Source organism: Arvicanthis niloticus, chromosome 20 (assembly GCF_011762505.2).
Source record: "Arvicanthis niloticus isolate mArvNil1 chromosome 20, mArvNil1.pat.X, whole genome shotgun sequence".
NCBI lineage: Eukaryota > Metazoa > Chordata > Mammalia > Rodentia > Muridae > Arvicanthis > Arvicanthis niloticus.
Window position 1 is genome coordinate 44,780,409 of NC_047677.1, and position 16,840 is coordinate 44,797,248.

Sequence of the window (16,840 nt, forward strand, 5' to 3'; positions counted from 1 at the left end):
TTGATTCAGCTCTGTGGGCTTGACTTGTGCTTCTGAAAGTGACTCTAGAAGAGAAGCTGGGGGATCTCAGTCAACGTAGTCTTGACAACAACGTAGCAGGCCATTTCATGCCCTTGTGTGTGAGTGTGTGTGCTCCAGGCTGAGAAGCGCCCATGGGGCCGGAGTGAATGGGCCTGAAAGATGGAGGTGCTGAGTGGAATGTAAGTCATCTCAGCTTCAGTGCTCCCAGAGTGGAAATGGCTGCTGGTGGCCTGGGTGAACTCAGTTTCCTGAGACTGAGTAGTGTCCTGAGATAGGAGACTTGATGTACTAAGACCTTGACATACAAGGACCGTGGCCGTTATGTTTAACTGGACTGCACTGAGCTGGACAGAAGCAACAAGAGATTGAAAATGTTGCATCTGGCTGTACTCCTGTTTAACTCACTTTGGCTCAGGAGAACACCTTATCTAACTAAGGCTTTCCTTGGGCTTCCCAAACAAGTTATAAAAGTGGGTCCTGATGAACTGTCCCTGGGTTTTATTCTCCTGTTCGTTCCACTTGGAGCCCTTGGCAGGCCAGGAGCCATTAGATCTTTGCATCCCTACCCCAACATCCGCCTCCTGCTGCTACAGCTGCTGTGGTAGGCATGATGATTAAAAGGGTGTGACCTAAAAAGTGTGTGACCTTGGGCTTCCACCTCCTTTGGCACTTACTTCCCATGGCCCTACTTAGATGCAGTTAGCTGAGCTGGGGTATTTGGGATCATCCAGAGGACCCACAGCTGAGTATCAGGTCTCCCGCAGCAGCTGTTATCTGAGGCAACAGCAGCAAAGGAAGGGTGCATGGCGGATATGCAGGAAGAACACCCGACAAGTCTCTGCTCCAGAGGGCTGAAATCAGCCGGAATGCTTGTGGAGCTGGTGATTCGGCTGGAGAGAGGGAAGGGGAGGAGATGGTGTTTTCCACAGTTATCAAGATGAACAGAGCGGCCAGGGCCATCTGTGCAGCTGTGTCAGTGTGACGATGAGCTGAGTTACTTTATCTTTACCCAGTGGGAATTAACACATCCCCCTTTCTACCGGGGGAGAAAGACTGCAGCTAACAAAACTAGTCAGTCATTTGAATCTTCCTGCAGAATGGTGATAATTTATAGGACTGTCTGGACGTCTCCTTGTTCGGACATTTAATTAGCGAAAATAACAGCCTAGAAGATGAAATGGCTCTGTTGGCTGAGACAAATATTTGAAGACCTGGTAGGAGGAGTGGGGCTAAGAGGCTAGAGAGGCAGCTGAAAGGGAATGGTGTTATTTTGAGACAAGGAGTAGAATTGTAGCCCTAAGGCTGACGTGAACATGAAAATGGTCATTATGGTCCTGCCTTCCAGTCCTAAGTGGCCACAGAAACTTGAAGGCTACTCGTCTCAAACTCCAAAAGGCCCCAGAAGTCCTTGCTGGAGCCCCAAATATCTGAAGAGATGGGCATTCCCTTATGACAAGTAGTGAAGGCTTTAGTGGTGGTCACACCGTGAACACACATCAGTTCTCGAGCCTTTCAGAACAGAACCCCAGCAAACACAAGCAAGGCTGGGTAGACATACACCCTGATTACATGGAGAAGAGCAAGCTGTCAAGCCCATGAACAAGTGCTCACTGATTTCAAAGGCTCAAGAGAATAGAGTCCAAAGCTGTGACACCCTCAGAGAAAGGCCCCAGGGACCTGCACAGTGCTCACAGTGCACCGGGCAGGAGAGGACTGAAGTGAGAAGGACCGGTGACCACGTCTGTAGAGCAGACATGAGCCGTAGGTCCACTCCCCCAGTACATACAACTAGACCGTCCTCCCCAGCCAGAGTACAAAGTGGCAACTTAACTGATGAGGGCAAAGTAAGGGCATGCTAAGCTGGGGATGGGGCACCGTTGAGAAGGACCATACTTCAGCGGGTAATTAGATCACTTGTGGAGACAGACTCCTGTGTTGGCAAAACCTTAACACACTCACACACATGTACACACATGCACATGTACATGCACATGCACATTCACATACACATGCACATGCACATGTACACACATGCACATGCACAAGGAGCTTTCGGTCCAGTTTGACCACTTGCTTGTAGAACACTAGCATCTAGGTCTTTATCCTTCCTTCTCTGCAGGGAGTTAGAAATCTCTCTCTAGATAATTTGGCCAGCCCAGGAGGGGGTGAGCTGGAGCATCTAGAAGAAAGCTTTTGAAGACAGTTGCCTCTTTTTGTTGTTTGTTGTTGGTTTGCTTGTTTTGGTTTGTTTGAGACAGTTTCTCTATGCCCTGGCTGTCCTGTCTGTAGACCAGGCTACCTCGAACTCAGAGATATATCTGCTTCTGCCTCCCTGGTGACAGTTGCCTCTTTAGGGAACCCTAAAGTGAAGCTGAAGCCATGTCCCACTGTGCCCTCAGATTTGGTGAGATCAGGTACACAGATTCCTTCATGTTTGAGGCCAGCTTGAGCAATGCGAGACCCTGTCCCAAACAAAGGAAAACAAACCAACTTAATCTCATTTCTAACTAGGAAGACCCCGTGCAGGAATTAGATGTGAATAACATTTACATAATCATAATGTAAACAGTATTGATCCAGCCAAAGGTACAATCTACATTGGGGGATGGGAGTGGCACAGTTGGAGAGGGAAGAGCTAAATCCTTGTCTACTGCGGTAGCATTGGTCGATAAAGCCTAAAACCAGAAGATCAAGAAATAGCATCAGAAGCCCGTTGATTATAGATGCAAGATAAATCCTAAAATAATGAATTAAAGCAGATAACAGCGCTTCCTCCGGGAGGGGAGGAAATGGAGCATGGGACATTTGTCATAGCGAGCCTTACAGGCGGTTTGACTTTTAACTACGTGCACATATAATATTACTTTTAAAATTAAAGAGGAACTAACAGTAAAGGCAGCTTTGGCTTGTTTGAGTGCAGAGGCCAAGGACTGGAGGCTGGAGGGAGTGTTGCCCTTAGTGAAAACAAAGCCCTCGTTACAAGAGCACACGCTACTCTGTGTGCGCATTATGCCCCTCCCCTACTTGTGAAACAAGTGTAGGACTTGGTGGTCTCTCTGCCTACTGTCCTAGCACTAGTGCTGTACCAGGAGAGCCCAGAGCAGAATCTTCAGAGTTGGGCTGTAAAGACATTTTGGGAAGGAAAACAATCCTTGCTAAACTGCCCCGCCTCCCACGTGGTTTACTACTGCAAGAGGTGTGGATGGTAGGCAGACGTCCACTGAACTTCAGCACCATGGGTGTGGACCAGCCAAGTCAGGTGGCTTGCCAGTGCATCTGCCTTCTGCTGTCTGAGCCCCTGCTGGAGACAGCCCTGCCATGCCACCTGGAGCATCTTCCTATCCCAGCTTTGCTGGTGCTCAAGTTCTAAAGACCTGAATGAGTCTCTCATAGGTACAGCATTGAAATTAGTGTAGAAATCTGCCTTGCTGTTTGTAGACTGGAGGACAAGCTCTGTGGTAACATCGGTCACACGCTAGCCGTCAGCAGCCCTGAGGGTGCACTGTATGTGTCCATGCTCACTGTGGTTCGTCCTTGTGTGTTTCCTGTAATTGTTTGCATTTCCTGTCTCTGGGCGGTGAATGTTCGCCTCATTTTCTCCAGTATTGTTTTTATTTACTTTCCTATTCTGCCTCTTGTTGAGAGCTGTGCCTAATTAGAGAGCGACTTGAGTTGTGCCAACTGAATGGCTGCCTCACTTCCCGTTGCTCCTCCCCCTTCCTGTTCCATTCTGAGTCAGGTAGAGAGTTTCTCAAGGGCACAGGGAAGCTCCCTGAAGTTCTTTGTGAGCATTGATGACTGCAGGGATATTAGGTAGCATATGTAGGACTTTGGGAGTTGAGCTTGTTGTCGCAATAGATTTTGGTTAGTGTTCTGAGGATCTGTTACCCAAACACAGGTCTCTTTAGGTAGGTGTAAAGAACATAAGGCTTTGGGGGTTACGGATTAGTAAGTCTCCAGTCTGAAGATAAAAGACTGTTGGCATGATATTGAATGTGTTTACATGTGAAATACACATATGATAGCATGTTTGAACACGTGTTACAGGTGACTGTATGTCACTATGGTCTGTGAATGGCTGTATGTGTGGTGTGTTTGGTGTTGTTAGCTTAGGTTTAAATCCCAGTGCTGGCTTCTCAGCAGAGTGGAGTAGAGGCTGCTGTCCTTGGTTTCTCCATTCTGTGGCACTCTAGTTTCTGACACTCTGAGACTGTCATGGCCAGTCACCATGGCATTTCTTCAGGTAGCCAGTGTTTGCCTTCTTAGGAATCATAAATGTTATTTTGGAGAGCCAGACCTTCCTCGTTTAATAACTATACAAACTAATGATCTTGTGAAGTTTCTCTTGTTGTTTTTGAGACATGGTGTCACTCGGTAGCCCAGGCTGGCCTTGAACTGTAGCGGTCGTGACCCCTCTGCCTCCAGGGTGCTGGGATGACAGCCATGAGCCATTCTACCTAAGCACTGTGACATACTCACGCGTGCACAGAGCGCAGCTTAGTTAGAGCATGACCAAATTCTTTCTCTTCCCGTACCCCTCTTCCTTCCTCATTTATTCACCTGTTCTAAATGGAGAAAGAGAGGGGGAAAGTCCTCTGTCCTTAGAGATTTGTTGCAGTGAATGGCCCATGCCATCCTAGTTAAGGAAAAAGAAATGTTTTGCCCACCATGATCCATGACCCCTACAAAGCAAATGTTTTATAGGTCGCAGTCACGAAATGAGTTTACAAATTCATAGGGAATCTAACAGATTTAATTTCCTTTTGCTTCTTCCCCCAGTGTAAACTTCCATTAGACCCATTTGTCTGCCTTGGAGGAAGGGTCTGCTGGGTGATCTGGGATACATAATGCAACTGTTACCAAGATAAAGCTAGGCCATCTCTTCCCCGCTCCCAGCATCTTAGAGTAGGGGAAAAGTTAATGAAAAAATGCAAATGTTGAACTTTGGTAATTTTGTCCTATTTGTTGAGATACACTGTGTGTTGGTTTCAAATGTTTTATTGAGAAATAAAATTGGTGATTTGTTCCCATTAGCAGCCCACAGAGAGCAAGGTTGTCTTTATCCCTCCACTGCCGCTGTCTTCCCCATCCACACCTTCCTCTGTGTCCTCCACTGCCGCTGTCCTCTCCATCCACACCTTCCTCTGTGTCCTCCACTGCCGCTGTCCTCCCTGTCCACACCTTCCTCTGTGTCCTCCACTGCCACTGTCCTCCCTGTCCACACCTTCCTCTGTGTCCTCCACTGCCACTGTCCTCCCTGTCCACACCTTCCTCTGTGTCCTCCACTGCCGCTGTCCTCTCCATCCACACCTTCCTCTGTGTCCTCCACTGCCACTGTCCTCCCTGTCCACACCTTCCTCTGTGTCCTCCACTGCCACTGTCCTCTCCATCCACACCTTCCTCTGTGTCCTCCACTGCCACTGTCCTCTCCATCCACACCTTCCTCTGTGTCCTCCACTGCCGCTGTCCTCCCTGTCCACACCTTCCTCTGTGTCCTCCACTGCTGCTGTCCTCCCCATCCACACCTTCCTCTGTGTTCTCCACTGCCACTGTCCTCCCTGTCCACACCTTCCTCTGTGTCCCTCCTCTTTTTCTTTTGTTTTTATTTGTTTCTCAGACTTTAATTTTCACTTTATATATCCCCACTTCTTCCTTATAATCCTTGAAATATTACAATCTGAAGAAAAGAAGACTTAACCACAAAGTACATGATTAGTCCAATGAAATTCAAGTTGGCTCCTTTGTCTGGGTTGTAAGAAGCCTGCATGATTGAGTTTCCTACTTTGTCCAGCTAAGTATCTGCAACACATGTTCGAGACCACCAGCTCACATGCCTTTGTGATGGACAGAGCTGAGCATGCTCTCCCTTTTGACCCAGCTTGCATTCTGCCAGACAGTGGTTTTGTAACTGACCTTCTAGGTCAGCATGGTTGTCTGTAAGGTTCTATGGTATGTACTTTATTTTCTAAACAATGGGTAATTACTTGATTTTTTAAAAACTTTGTTATCTGTTTCTTGACTTTAAATGTCAGTTCCATTGGAGGGATTTTATCTGTATTTCCCAGATAAATTCCCAAGTGCTCAGGAATCCTGTTTGCATAGGCTGCTGATCTCTGGGGGTCGGGCAAAGAAGGGACCCATGTGTGCCTTGTTTTGGTCTTTGAAAGAAGTGTAGTGGGTTCTCAGTAGGACTTTGAAAGCCCAAACTCTAAGAGTCTGTGTGTGAAGACGAAGCTGCCATACGTGAGTAAGGAGGTAGTGAGCGCTCTACCCTCTCTTTCGTGCTCCTCCAGTATGGAGCCTAAGGCACCTGAGGACCTACAGCTCATCTCTGGGGCCATCCCCTCAGGGCTGCACAGTGCTTCCATCCTTGCCTGTGGCTCAGCGGAAATGCCTTCTGATTAAGGTTCAGATCCTGTCTCTTCCTCCTTCCTCACAGGGCTTAGTATCATTTCTTGTACCTGGTGGGTGGATCTTAATTAATGACAGATTTATTCAAGACACCTTTAAGAGCTTAAATGAAGAAGCAGAAAATTGAAATGAACTAAATAAACTTTACACCTTATATAATTTTATACGATTTATATAAACAGTACAATTAGTCCAGGGGATACTAATTCTAAGTACAGTTCTATAAGGTAATGGCACATGTCAGTGTTAGTTAGGCTCTGAATATTTGGGGGACAGGGAAAATTTACTGTTGGACACTCACTTGTGCCTCTTTTGTGAAAAACAGGAGATGCTTCCCTGTGTGGGTGGCTTTCCACTTAGGGGGCTCTGGGCTATGATGCAGTCATTCTTACTCATTGTCTTTGCTCCTTGCTCTCTGTGGCATCCATTTTTTCAGTGGAACAACAGATGGCTTCTTGTTTTGTTTGCCCTTCAGGTTGAGTATCTGGGAATTGGGTACATGATTGCTCCCCTCTGCAGGGCCCAAGGCCAGATAGCAAGGGGCCTGGTTGCTCTCTGAGCTGGTCGCCTCTGCTTAGGCTAACTGCACACAGTGTTTAACCTTTCCATAATTCTCCCTTTCCCAAGTGCGCAGCGCTGCAGGGGCTTTGCCAGTGTCGGCAGAGGAGAATCTATAGCAGCACAGGCCAGCCAGCGGGAAGGCTTTCTAACAGTTACAAATCTTTTCTGTTGCAACATTGCTTTTTCTAGAAGCTTTTTGTCATTCTGGCAGCAAACTGTTTTCCACTAGCTGCCTTAGCAACAAGGCCCAGAGCCACTCCCCTTCTAGCTTGTGGCCTGTTGTTAAGAGCACAGACCTTATGCCCAGCACTAGAAGAAGAAACCATAGGTAACTGCAGAATTTAGCTGTTCTTGGGCTTGGAGGACCATGTGCTTTGTCAGGCAGAATAAGGGAAAGGCTGAACGGAAGCCTCCAGTGTGAGCAAACCCCAGGTCACCCCAGGCCTCTTGTTAGAGTAACAGTTTGTTCTTGTCAGGAGATTGTCCCTATCCACAGCAAAGAACAGGACTTCTCATCAGAGTTCTCCAAGGCCACTTGGAAGAAAATGGAAACTATTCCGGATCCCTTTTTAAATGTGTTCATGGCTTTAACCATAGTATCTGTTTATGCCAACAGTGTAAAGTTCAATTTGAAAATACTTTGTTTATCAAAGATTAAAATTTTATTTAACTTTAGCTTCACTTGATTTCCTGAGAGCTTACTTAGTCTTTTTTTTTTTTTTTTTTTTTTTTTTTTTTTTTTTTTTTTTTTTTTTCCCGAGACAGGGTTTCTCTGTGTAGCCCTGGATGTCCTGGAACTCACTCTGTAGACCAGGCTGACCTCAAATGCAGAAATCTGCCTGCCTCTGCCTCCCAAGTGCTGGGATTAAAGGCGTGCGCCACCACTGCCCGGCTAAATAGTCTTAACAAATTAAATTTTATCCCATAATAGAACATGCTCAGTACAGAGCACTGTGTAACTGAGACATAAAGGTTAAAGATTAACTCTCAGAATCAGCTTGGAGTTCGATGGAACTAGAGACTAGGCAGTTAAGGTAGGGGATGTACAGGCCACTGATTTTCTCTTTTCTTTAGTATATTAAAATGCTCAACTTTGCATGTTAGCTGTGAGAAATTAACTCTGGAAGCATTCTGACAGAAATGATGGACAGATGAAGGGTGAGAATGTGTACTTTTCCATAACAGCAGATAAAGCCATGAAGTCACCCAGGCCTCTGTGAGGAAATTCCATGTTCCTCAGTGAGTTCATCTGAGCCTTCAGCTGGGCCGAGTGGTGTGTCACAGCACCGTGATGAGTCTGCCCAGGTTTCTTTCTCTCTCATTACCAAAGAGGGGAAAGCAGGAGGCTTGAAGCTCATAGCAGGCCCTGACTCCTCTCTTGAAGCTCATGCCAGGCCCCTGACTCCTCTCTTGCTCTCACAAGCACTGGGGCAAGTCCAGAAAAGGGTTGTTGTTAAACACTGGGTGATCAAGGTAGGAAATACTGTAGAGTCAGATGTACATTCTTAGTAGAGCCTGCTTCCTTTGCCCTGTGGTGCCCTATGGTGCCCTATGCTGTGGTGCCTAAGGGGGTGGCCAAGTCTGCCCTGTAGGGTACTCTCCATCAGGAGTCCTAGGTAGCCTAGCATTCAAAGTCCGAACCACACAATCATGTCCACAGCAGTCTACTCTTAAGGCACCCTGCTCTGCCAAGCCTTGTTTGGTACTTTAAATATTAAATTAAAATATTTAAATACTCATTTAAACACTCTGTAAAAGTTTTACTGTTGACTTTTGTGGCTAATTTTTATTATTTGTACAAGTTGACAACGCTGTACTTCATGTACAGTGTACTGAGATGTGTATGTACACCTGCACTCTTTTACCCTCCCCCCACGTCCCTGACCTCTTCTTCCTGTCTAGTCCCGTCCTTTTCTTCCCTCACGTCCTCCTGGGGGTGGGGCAGGGGCTACAGGCAGTCACCGCTTCTACGTCTTCACGATTGCAGCATCATGTGCTATCAGGTCAGAGTCCCACTGCGCTTTTCCCTACCCTCTGGCTCCCATAGCCCTCTGCCATCTGTGATGTTCTCTGGGACTAGGAGGAGGTGACATCAGTGTCCCATTTGGGACCAAATGGTCAGCAGTCACTGATTCTGATCACTTTGGCCATCACCCATCTCTGAGATGGGCTTCTCTGCTCAAGGCTGAGCGCTGCACTGATGGCGCTGTAAGTGCTGGGAAGCAGTTCCACTGATGTCCTTTTGGCCACACATAAGTGGTGAGTTCCTGTAGCCCACCCTTGCTACTGTGTGGGTTCTTTTCCCACCGTTTATCCCTCCCACCCCCAGGTTCACCCTATCACTAGATCCAGAGAAAGAAAAATAGAGGGGGAGAGGGAACTAGAGATCCCTGAATCTAATTTCTTTCCTTTGGTTTCTGCTTTGGGCAAGACAACTAACAGTGCTCAGCCTCTCTCCCCCCACAGGCAAATCATGGTCGGCTGCTATGGACATAGTGAAGCAGCCCCACATCCCCACACCTGGGACTAAATAAAGAGCACATTCTTATAGTAGTTCTGTGTTTTTAGAAGAAATCAAAATTCCAGAAATCTCACTACGGATTTCCCGATAGCCCCTGTGACCTCCTTAGCCCCAGGCTTTGAACAATTCTAAGGTGCTAGGCATATATCCCCTCCCCCAGGAAGCAGTCGGTAACCCAGAACCTTCTGGCCTCTATTGTACCAGTGCCATATCTTCCCAGGCAGTCTGCTATTGTAGTACGAGGAGTCTGCAGCCAGATGTGATTGTTGAAGGCGTTTCCTCTCCAGTGACTTGCATAGCACCTTCCAGGACATTGGATGCCAACTAGTGCAGAGAGCGAGCTGCCCGCTGAGTTCCAGCTTTGCCTCTCTGTGGTTTGTATCCAGAGCCCATGGTATCTTCAGCAGTAACTAGTTCTGATGGGCAGTCGAGAGCAATGGTAATAACCTCTATGGCTTTGGTAGCCTCTGGGGTTTGGTTATCTGGCCAGCAACTCTTAGGGAGATCTCCTGCTCCTGGCAGCAGGACTTGGCTTTGTAGACCTATGACCTGAGACTGTCTTAAAACAGGAGGAAACCAAGGGTAACAACTTTTTAATCATTTGTTTTTCTCTCCAGCACTCATGTGCTCCCGCCCGCGGCGGCTCCGCTGCCCTGAAGCCCTCTGCTCTAAAGCTGGCAGCGCTGTCCAGTTTTAGTGGGCTCTCCTGAACATTAACTTTATCTTAGTAAAGAAGACAGGACCCCTTTCACCCACAGTTTCTTAGCTCTGAAGAACTTTGTTACTGAAACATCTTGTTCTGAACTGTGTTCAAGGCCCAGGTTCTGTCAGCCACTCGAAGACAGTGAACAGGAGAGAACAGGGAAGTGTCAGAAAGAGACCGTTCACTGGGACCTATGTGGGTGGCATTTATCTTCCTCAGAACCGGCCATTCTGCTGCCCTATGCCTTCCACAGCACCAGTTAAGTTTTAATTACCTTCAGACCGAGCTGCTGTGTGAGGACCTCTGAGAGAACAGTGGATCTCCCCAGTTTCCGGTGCTGCTCCTCACTGCGCAACGATGAAGCCCTTGCAGCTCCTGTCCGTGTTACTGGGTGACATGTGTCACTGTGTGCCACAGACAGTACTGAAGGGAAAAGAGCAAACTGAAGCTTGCTCGTTTGCTGCCCAGGGATCCTTGTGGCAGAAGAGGGATGTCCACCTCTCTTGCTTAAATGTTAGAATCATTTTGTTTTGCTTTTCAAAGAAACTTAGAAAAAACAAAAAAAAAAACAAAAAAAAAACAAAAAAAAAAACAAAAAACAAAAAAACTGCACTCCATCCCAGCCCTCTCTCTTGTGTTTTCAGTTGCAGCTTCTCACCCACCTTGGGGTACTGCAGTCTCAGATCAGGAAGGAAATGAGCCTGTGCTCAAGGCAGGCACTTGTGTGCATCCTCAGTCGTTGCTCAGGGGTCTCTAAGTAAGACAGACTTCTGGATTCTGAGCGTAGGCCTCCGGGCTGTCAGCAGCCATCAAAGCCTGGCCGGTTGTTGAAACCATGTGCTGTTTCTAGTCTGGCTCCTCAGAGCAGGAGGGAAGGAGCCTGGCTTCTTGTTTATGGTTTTTTATTTCTTGAAGTGTGGGCTTGGGTAAGGACATTGAGCATTGCTGTAAGTTATGCTGAGATTGTTCAGGCTTAGAAGCAAGAGTGGTCAGGGTGACAGGGCTCCTGGGCGTGCTGTGTGGCCAGCCAGTGATGTACACTGATGAGTGGCTGGCTTGACCTCAGGATCATGGGCGGAGATAATGCTGTCTTCATTTATGCAGGGCTTTGACCTGGAAACATTTCTCTGTGTTGTTCTTATCTGTTATTTTGTTTATTGTCACAAACACTGTCATTAAAGTTGTAAAATGTATTCCACTACAACTGTTTGTCATCAGCTGCTGTTAACTGTGGGGTGAGGGAAAGAAAACTTGCATAATTTTGTCTGTTCCTGCCTGGGTAAAATTTGGGAAATGACTGTAATCTAAACTTGAAAGCTTGGTTTCATGTTTTAAAAGGACAGGCAGGACCTGCTCAGTGTCTGCTTAGTCACCAGGAAGGGGAGAGGCCTGTTTGCCACCCGGGCTTTTGTCCTAGCACTTCTTTGGTAACTTGACCTTGAGAATAGGATCTGATCACGTTTCACCAAACTGCCTGCTCTAAGGTTGCAGATGGCAGCACTCGGGCCACCTTGGTCATATGCGGTTGAAAATGCTATGCTGGTTGAGTTCCTGTGGTTACTGGAAATGACCAAAATTAGATTCAGGCCAAGGTGCCAGGGTCAGTGCAACCCTTCCCTTCCAGAAAGTACCCGGGAGACCATGGCTGACAACAGTAAAAGACAACCCAAATCTACTACTCAGAACATTACGACCTTGCTTTAAATAAACTCCCTGGCAAAACCAAAACCTAATCAACTCCGCTCTCTTGTCTGCACTGAAGCTGAGGAAAGCCAGGAAACCTTCCTTGTACCTGCGGGGTCCTGGGAGTAGGAGCAGTTGCTGGGTCTCACAATGGAAGGATGGCGTCTCCCTGCAGTAAGTCTAAGCACTCTGAGTAGCGAGTCCAGGAGATACCGTTAGAATGGGTTCTGAAGATGAGTGATCGGCCCATGCCAAGGACTAGATGGCTAAGTGAGCTGACAGGGAACGCCATGAGGCACAGGCTTGAAGAAACAGAAGAAGATAGGCCGTGATGCAGAATCCCTAAATAGAGTCCCCTTAACTGAGCGTTTCAAATAGTACTCTACATTCTCCAGTTAATTTGGAGTGATGAGAGATGTTACGAGATTATGGAATTAGTGAACAGCGATTAACTCGGAAGTAAAATTCTATCATCTAAATCAAAGGTGGTTCTACATGCAGAGGGAGGGTCTTACTAAAACCTTGTCCGGACTGTCATTTCCTAATTGAAGTCTGTTCTCTCATATGCCCCTGTCCCTCAGTGTGCATAGTTCATAATTTGGAAGAGCATTCTTAGTTAATCTAGTTATTTTTCAAGGTTTTCCCTCTTGAATTCCCTTTGGAATTGTGTGACACTCAGAAGAGTGAGTTCGTGTCTTCATTAACCTGTGGACTGTCCATCCTTTCAGAGCTAAGGGAGCAAGTTGCTCCAAGGTTTAATGCTTGTGGCAGATGAAGTCTCTAGGGAAAGGGACAGGGTGAACAGGCTAAGACTCCAGACCTGCCCAATGAAACTGCACACGGTGTGCAGATGGCAGAGCCGTGGGGCTCAGAAGGAGGCTGCAGTGCGGGCTGGGTCCTCTGTACAAGGGAAGGCTCCCCAGAAGCCAGGTTGGGGGGCTGGTGTAAGTATGTAGGCTTAACTTTCTAGTTGGGACTGGGAGTGATACTAAATAAAGGATATCCTGGGTGCTTTTCAGTAGTTTCTGTGCATGTTTCCTTTGGACAGGGAAGCAGTGATGATTGCGTGCATTTGTCTGCAGTGGATGGACGCTCTTGGAGCCGAAAGCATTTGATTTTGCCTGTAGTTTTGCACATGGACCCAGATAGACTCTTAGCCATGGGGCAAGGTAGAAGCTGGTTGTTACTCTCCAGGGTAAATGTCTCATGGATTTACATTTGTTCTGACATCCAAGGGTTGAACTGAATAGTCCCTGGTGTGGTTCCTAAGTACATCAGATCCAAGTTTTGCTTAATTCCCTGTGAAACAGCATGGCCATGAGCTGACTTGAGAGTTTTCTAGGTCCCCTTTACCGTGTCTGGCTCCATGTACCTTCCTCCCCTGCTTTCCCTGGCTGTGGCAGAGCTCCTTCCAACAGCTGTGCTCTCTTTTCGCCCTCAGGTATATTCGAATAGTTGGGACTCACAACACAGTGAACAAGATTTTCCACATTGTGGCTTTTGAATGCATGTTTACAAACAAAGCCTTCACTCTGGAGAAGGGCCTGATAGGTAAGTCTTACAATGACCTTCTTGCATATTTACTTAGAGACTTTGCCTTTCAAGTATGTTCGCATTCATTCTAATAGTTCTTACTACGCAGCTCTGATTAAGGACCTTGGCTGATGTTTGAACACCGTATGACTGAGTGACACAGAATATTATTTGTTTGTGGAAGATTTCAAAATAATAAGCCCAGTAAACTTAAGGAAACAAATATGAGTCTTAGGCTATAGCTAAGCATTGGAATCCTGTTGGGAGTCACTCTGCTCTGCAGACAGGCAGATCTCTCGATAGGCAGGCAAAGGCTTTCACATCCGAGCCTCGTCTGTATTTAACAGTAGGTAGGGCTGGGGAGGACACCTGTCTGATATTGATCAGCTGGCCTTCCAAGGCTTTGATTTGGTACGAACGGGATGTGTAGCCAAGGGAAGGTTCTCATAGACATGTCAGGCCAGGATTCACTCTGCTTAGTCAAATTACCCTCAAGAAAGTTCCAGTCTACAATCGGAGTGAGACTGAAATGCTGAGCTGCCACTGAGGAAGTGAAGTTACTGAGTGGGAGCTGCCTGCCTTCCCCGAGGGTGTCATCAGTTCTAGGCCTGTTTGCTTGCTTTCTCTCGTGTCAGGCTTTGTCTTTGAGGTAGAGATCCCGCAGTCCATTGTGTACAATCCATCCCTGGTCTTGGCCTTACCGATATCAAGAGTGACTTCTCCCTCCTCCGTCTTCCCGTGCCTTTGGCTTTTCCTCCCCTCCTGTGTAGCTCGGCTCACTCGATCCTTGAAGCTGTGCTTTGGCTGTAGCTTTCCTTGAAAAATAACTCGCTGTTTGTGGGAGTGTGCTTTTGCCTGGCCTGACCTAAAACAGAACTCGGTGTCTTTGAAGGAGGAGTCCATTCTCCTGTCCATATTGGGACACATGCCCACATTGACACAGGTCTTTAGAGCACGGCAGTGACTGTGACAAGGAGGAGGAGTACAGCTTACAGTGACATGTGAACAGCAGGAGCCTGCAGTCCCCCATGCCCACTGCATTTCCCTTATCACTTACAGAAGTAGCCAGACTGGAAAGGTTTCCGTTGAGAAAGAAGAACATGTTTAGAATTTAACCCGAAAGTTTGTTTTATTTTTACTTCATTGTTGATATAATTTTAAAAAAATAAAGACTAGTGCTATTTTTTGTGACTTTCAAATAATTTGAAAATTAACAAATTTGAAGCACTATGTGGTGCCATTTTCTAATTCTGTGTGGTTTGTAGATTTGTGGAGACTTGAGGCCTCACTGCATGCAGTCAGTCAGGAGAGGCCTTGCTGAGTAACATCTGAAGAGCCAAGGGCCTGCAGACTCAAACCTGTGTGGCATGATTTCAGCCCCCGAGGACTACATTTTTACACATGTTGTTTTCATGTAAATGGTTCCCCTTCCTACTGCAGAAAGAATACATTTGTTGATATTATAATTAGCTAAGAAACAGATCCATCTGACAGAGAAGCCACTAAGAGAACAAAACTCATTGTCGGTTGTGGTGAGGCACGACGTCTTGGTCTGTGTGTTAGTCGAAGCTGATCCAGTCAGCATTCTCCAAGGCTCTCATAGTCTCAGGCATGTCAGATGAAGGGAGAAGGTTGCAAATGCAAGAAGGGGTTGTACTGTCTGATCAGACACCCCAGGCCCTCTTCTGTGAGGTTTACAATGGTTACAAGTGTGACTACAAGGAGCACTACAGTCCCCTGCCTGCCATTGTCCCTCAACCAAATAACAGCAGCCGTGTGGGGCCACAGCTATGGATGTACACTGACCAGCAGTGGTGGGCTCCCCTCTCTACTTCCTGGGTCATTTTTACAGTTCATAGCTGCTCGACTGGGCAGAGTGGGAGGCGTTCGTGTGAAGGAACTCTAAGCATCTCATTACCCTGAGTCTGACATTGCAGCTTTGCTAAGCTTACAGAGGTGTTGGAAGTAGTGGACACACTTCCATGTTAATTAGTCAGATGCATGCTAGCAGCATACAGGCCTTAACTAGCCATTCTGCTGAGGATGCCCAAGAAAGGAGTGGACGCTGCTGGGGCCCAGGGAATGGCTCAGATGTACCCAGAGGTGAATTCTTTTAGATGACAGTTTGAAAGCCACTCAGTCAACCTGAGATTGTTGTGTTGGGAAAGCAATAGAAAAACAACCAAATGACTGTGACTAGCTAGTAGAATGGCAGTGCCTCCTGCTGTAGAGCCATAGAGTCTTCCTCAGTCCTCTGCCTTCCTTTAACAGGTCAGGGTCTTCTAACTATTTTTCTATAGACCTTTAAAATGACTTTAAAACGTTTATGTACATTAAGATCAGGTCTTAGTGTTAAAACGTATAATGATGCCAGGCAGCGATGCAGCGAAGGGGATGGTACTAACACCACACATTTTATCTTTTCCAATCAAGACTTTCTTTCCTTTTTGTACTTTGTTTGGGGGGTTGTTTTGGTTTTGTTTGGTTTTATAGACCCCCCCCCAAACTTATAATGCCCTTGTCTCTGTATCTCAAATGCTGTGAATGTCAGAACGGCGAGACTTCTGATAACAGGATTCCTCGTCACGCTGTTTTACGTGCACAGCGTAGCAGGAAAGCTGTCAACTTGGTCAGCTTTCTCTGTCCCTGCTTTCTTTGTCCCTTGCTGGATCATACCAGCTTGCTGCCGCTGCTGCCACCACAGCCCTGTCTCACTTGGCAACTACTTGTGGATCCTGCTCGGATTCCTTCTCTCTTGGCAGAGTGGGTTTATGGTGACTGTCGCTCAGCCCCTGGCCTCCCGAGCCTGTCATGGTTGAGTGCTCTACTTTGTGATCTTCGTGCATGTTCGCCAACGGCTCGTTTTCCTACTGGGATTCACATTCACTTTCACTCTGATTATCTCAGTATTTACTCACTGAAAACTGGAGTCCCGGCCAGTTTTCAGTGAGAACAACTTACAGCCAGCTTTATCCAGCTTTATCCCTCAATGTCTCCTCTCCAGATTGTTATTATTTGTATGTGGATGCATAATTTGTCTGCATGGATGTCTGTGCACCTTATGTATACCTGGTGCCCGTAGAGGACAGTAGAAGAAGTTATAGATGGTTGTGAGCCACCATGAGGGTGCTGGGAATCGAACTCTGGCCAGTCCTCTTAACCACTGAGCCGTCTCCAGCCGTCACCAGCTTATTTTGAAGTCAGTCCCATTTCTTATCTATAAATATTTCATTGTATATCTCTAAAATTTAAGTTGGTATTTGCATTATAATGCCATTATAATTCCTCACATTTGAGTAAGAATTTCTAAAGATATTAAGTGGTCAGCCAATATTGAAATGTCTCCTAATAGTTTCAGTGTCTGCACTGAGGAAACTTGTGTTTTGTAATTTACTCAAATCAGAACT

General features: G+C 46.8%; 1 protein-coding gene across 2 annotated transcripts in view; it reads left to right on the plus strand.

Moving 5' to 3' along the window:
- The window catches only part of Btbd9 (BTB domain containing 9), a 354,285-nt gene that overhangs the window by 218,852 nt on the left and 118,593 nt on the right, over positions 1-16,840 (plus strand). For both annotated transcript variants that reach the window (XM_076916780.1, XM_034523840.2), the window contains one exon: positions 13,342-13,451. In XM_076916780.1, the coding sequence (XP_076772895.1) occupies positions 13,342-13,451 (110 nt within the window). The remainder of the gene's footprint in view (positions 1-13,341; positions 13,452-16,840) is intronic.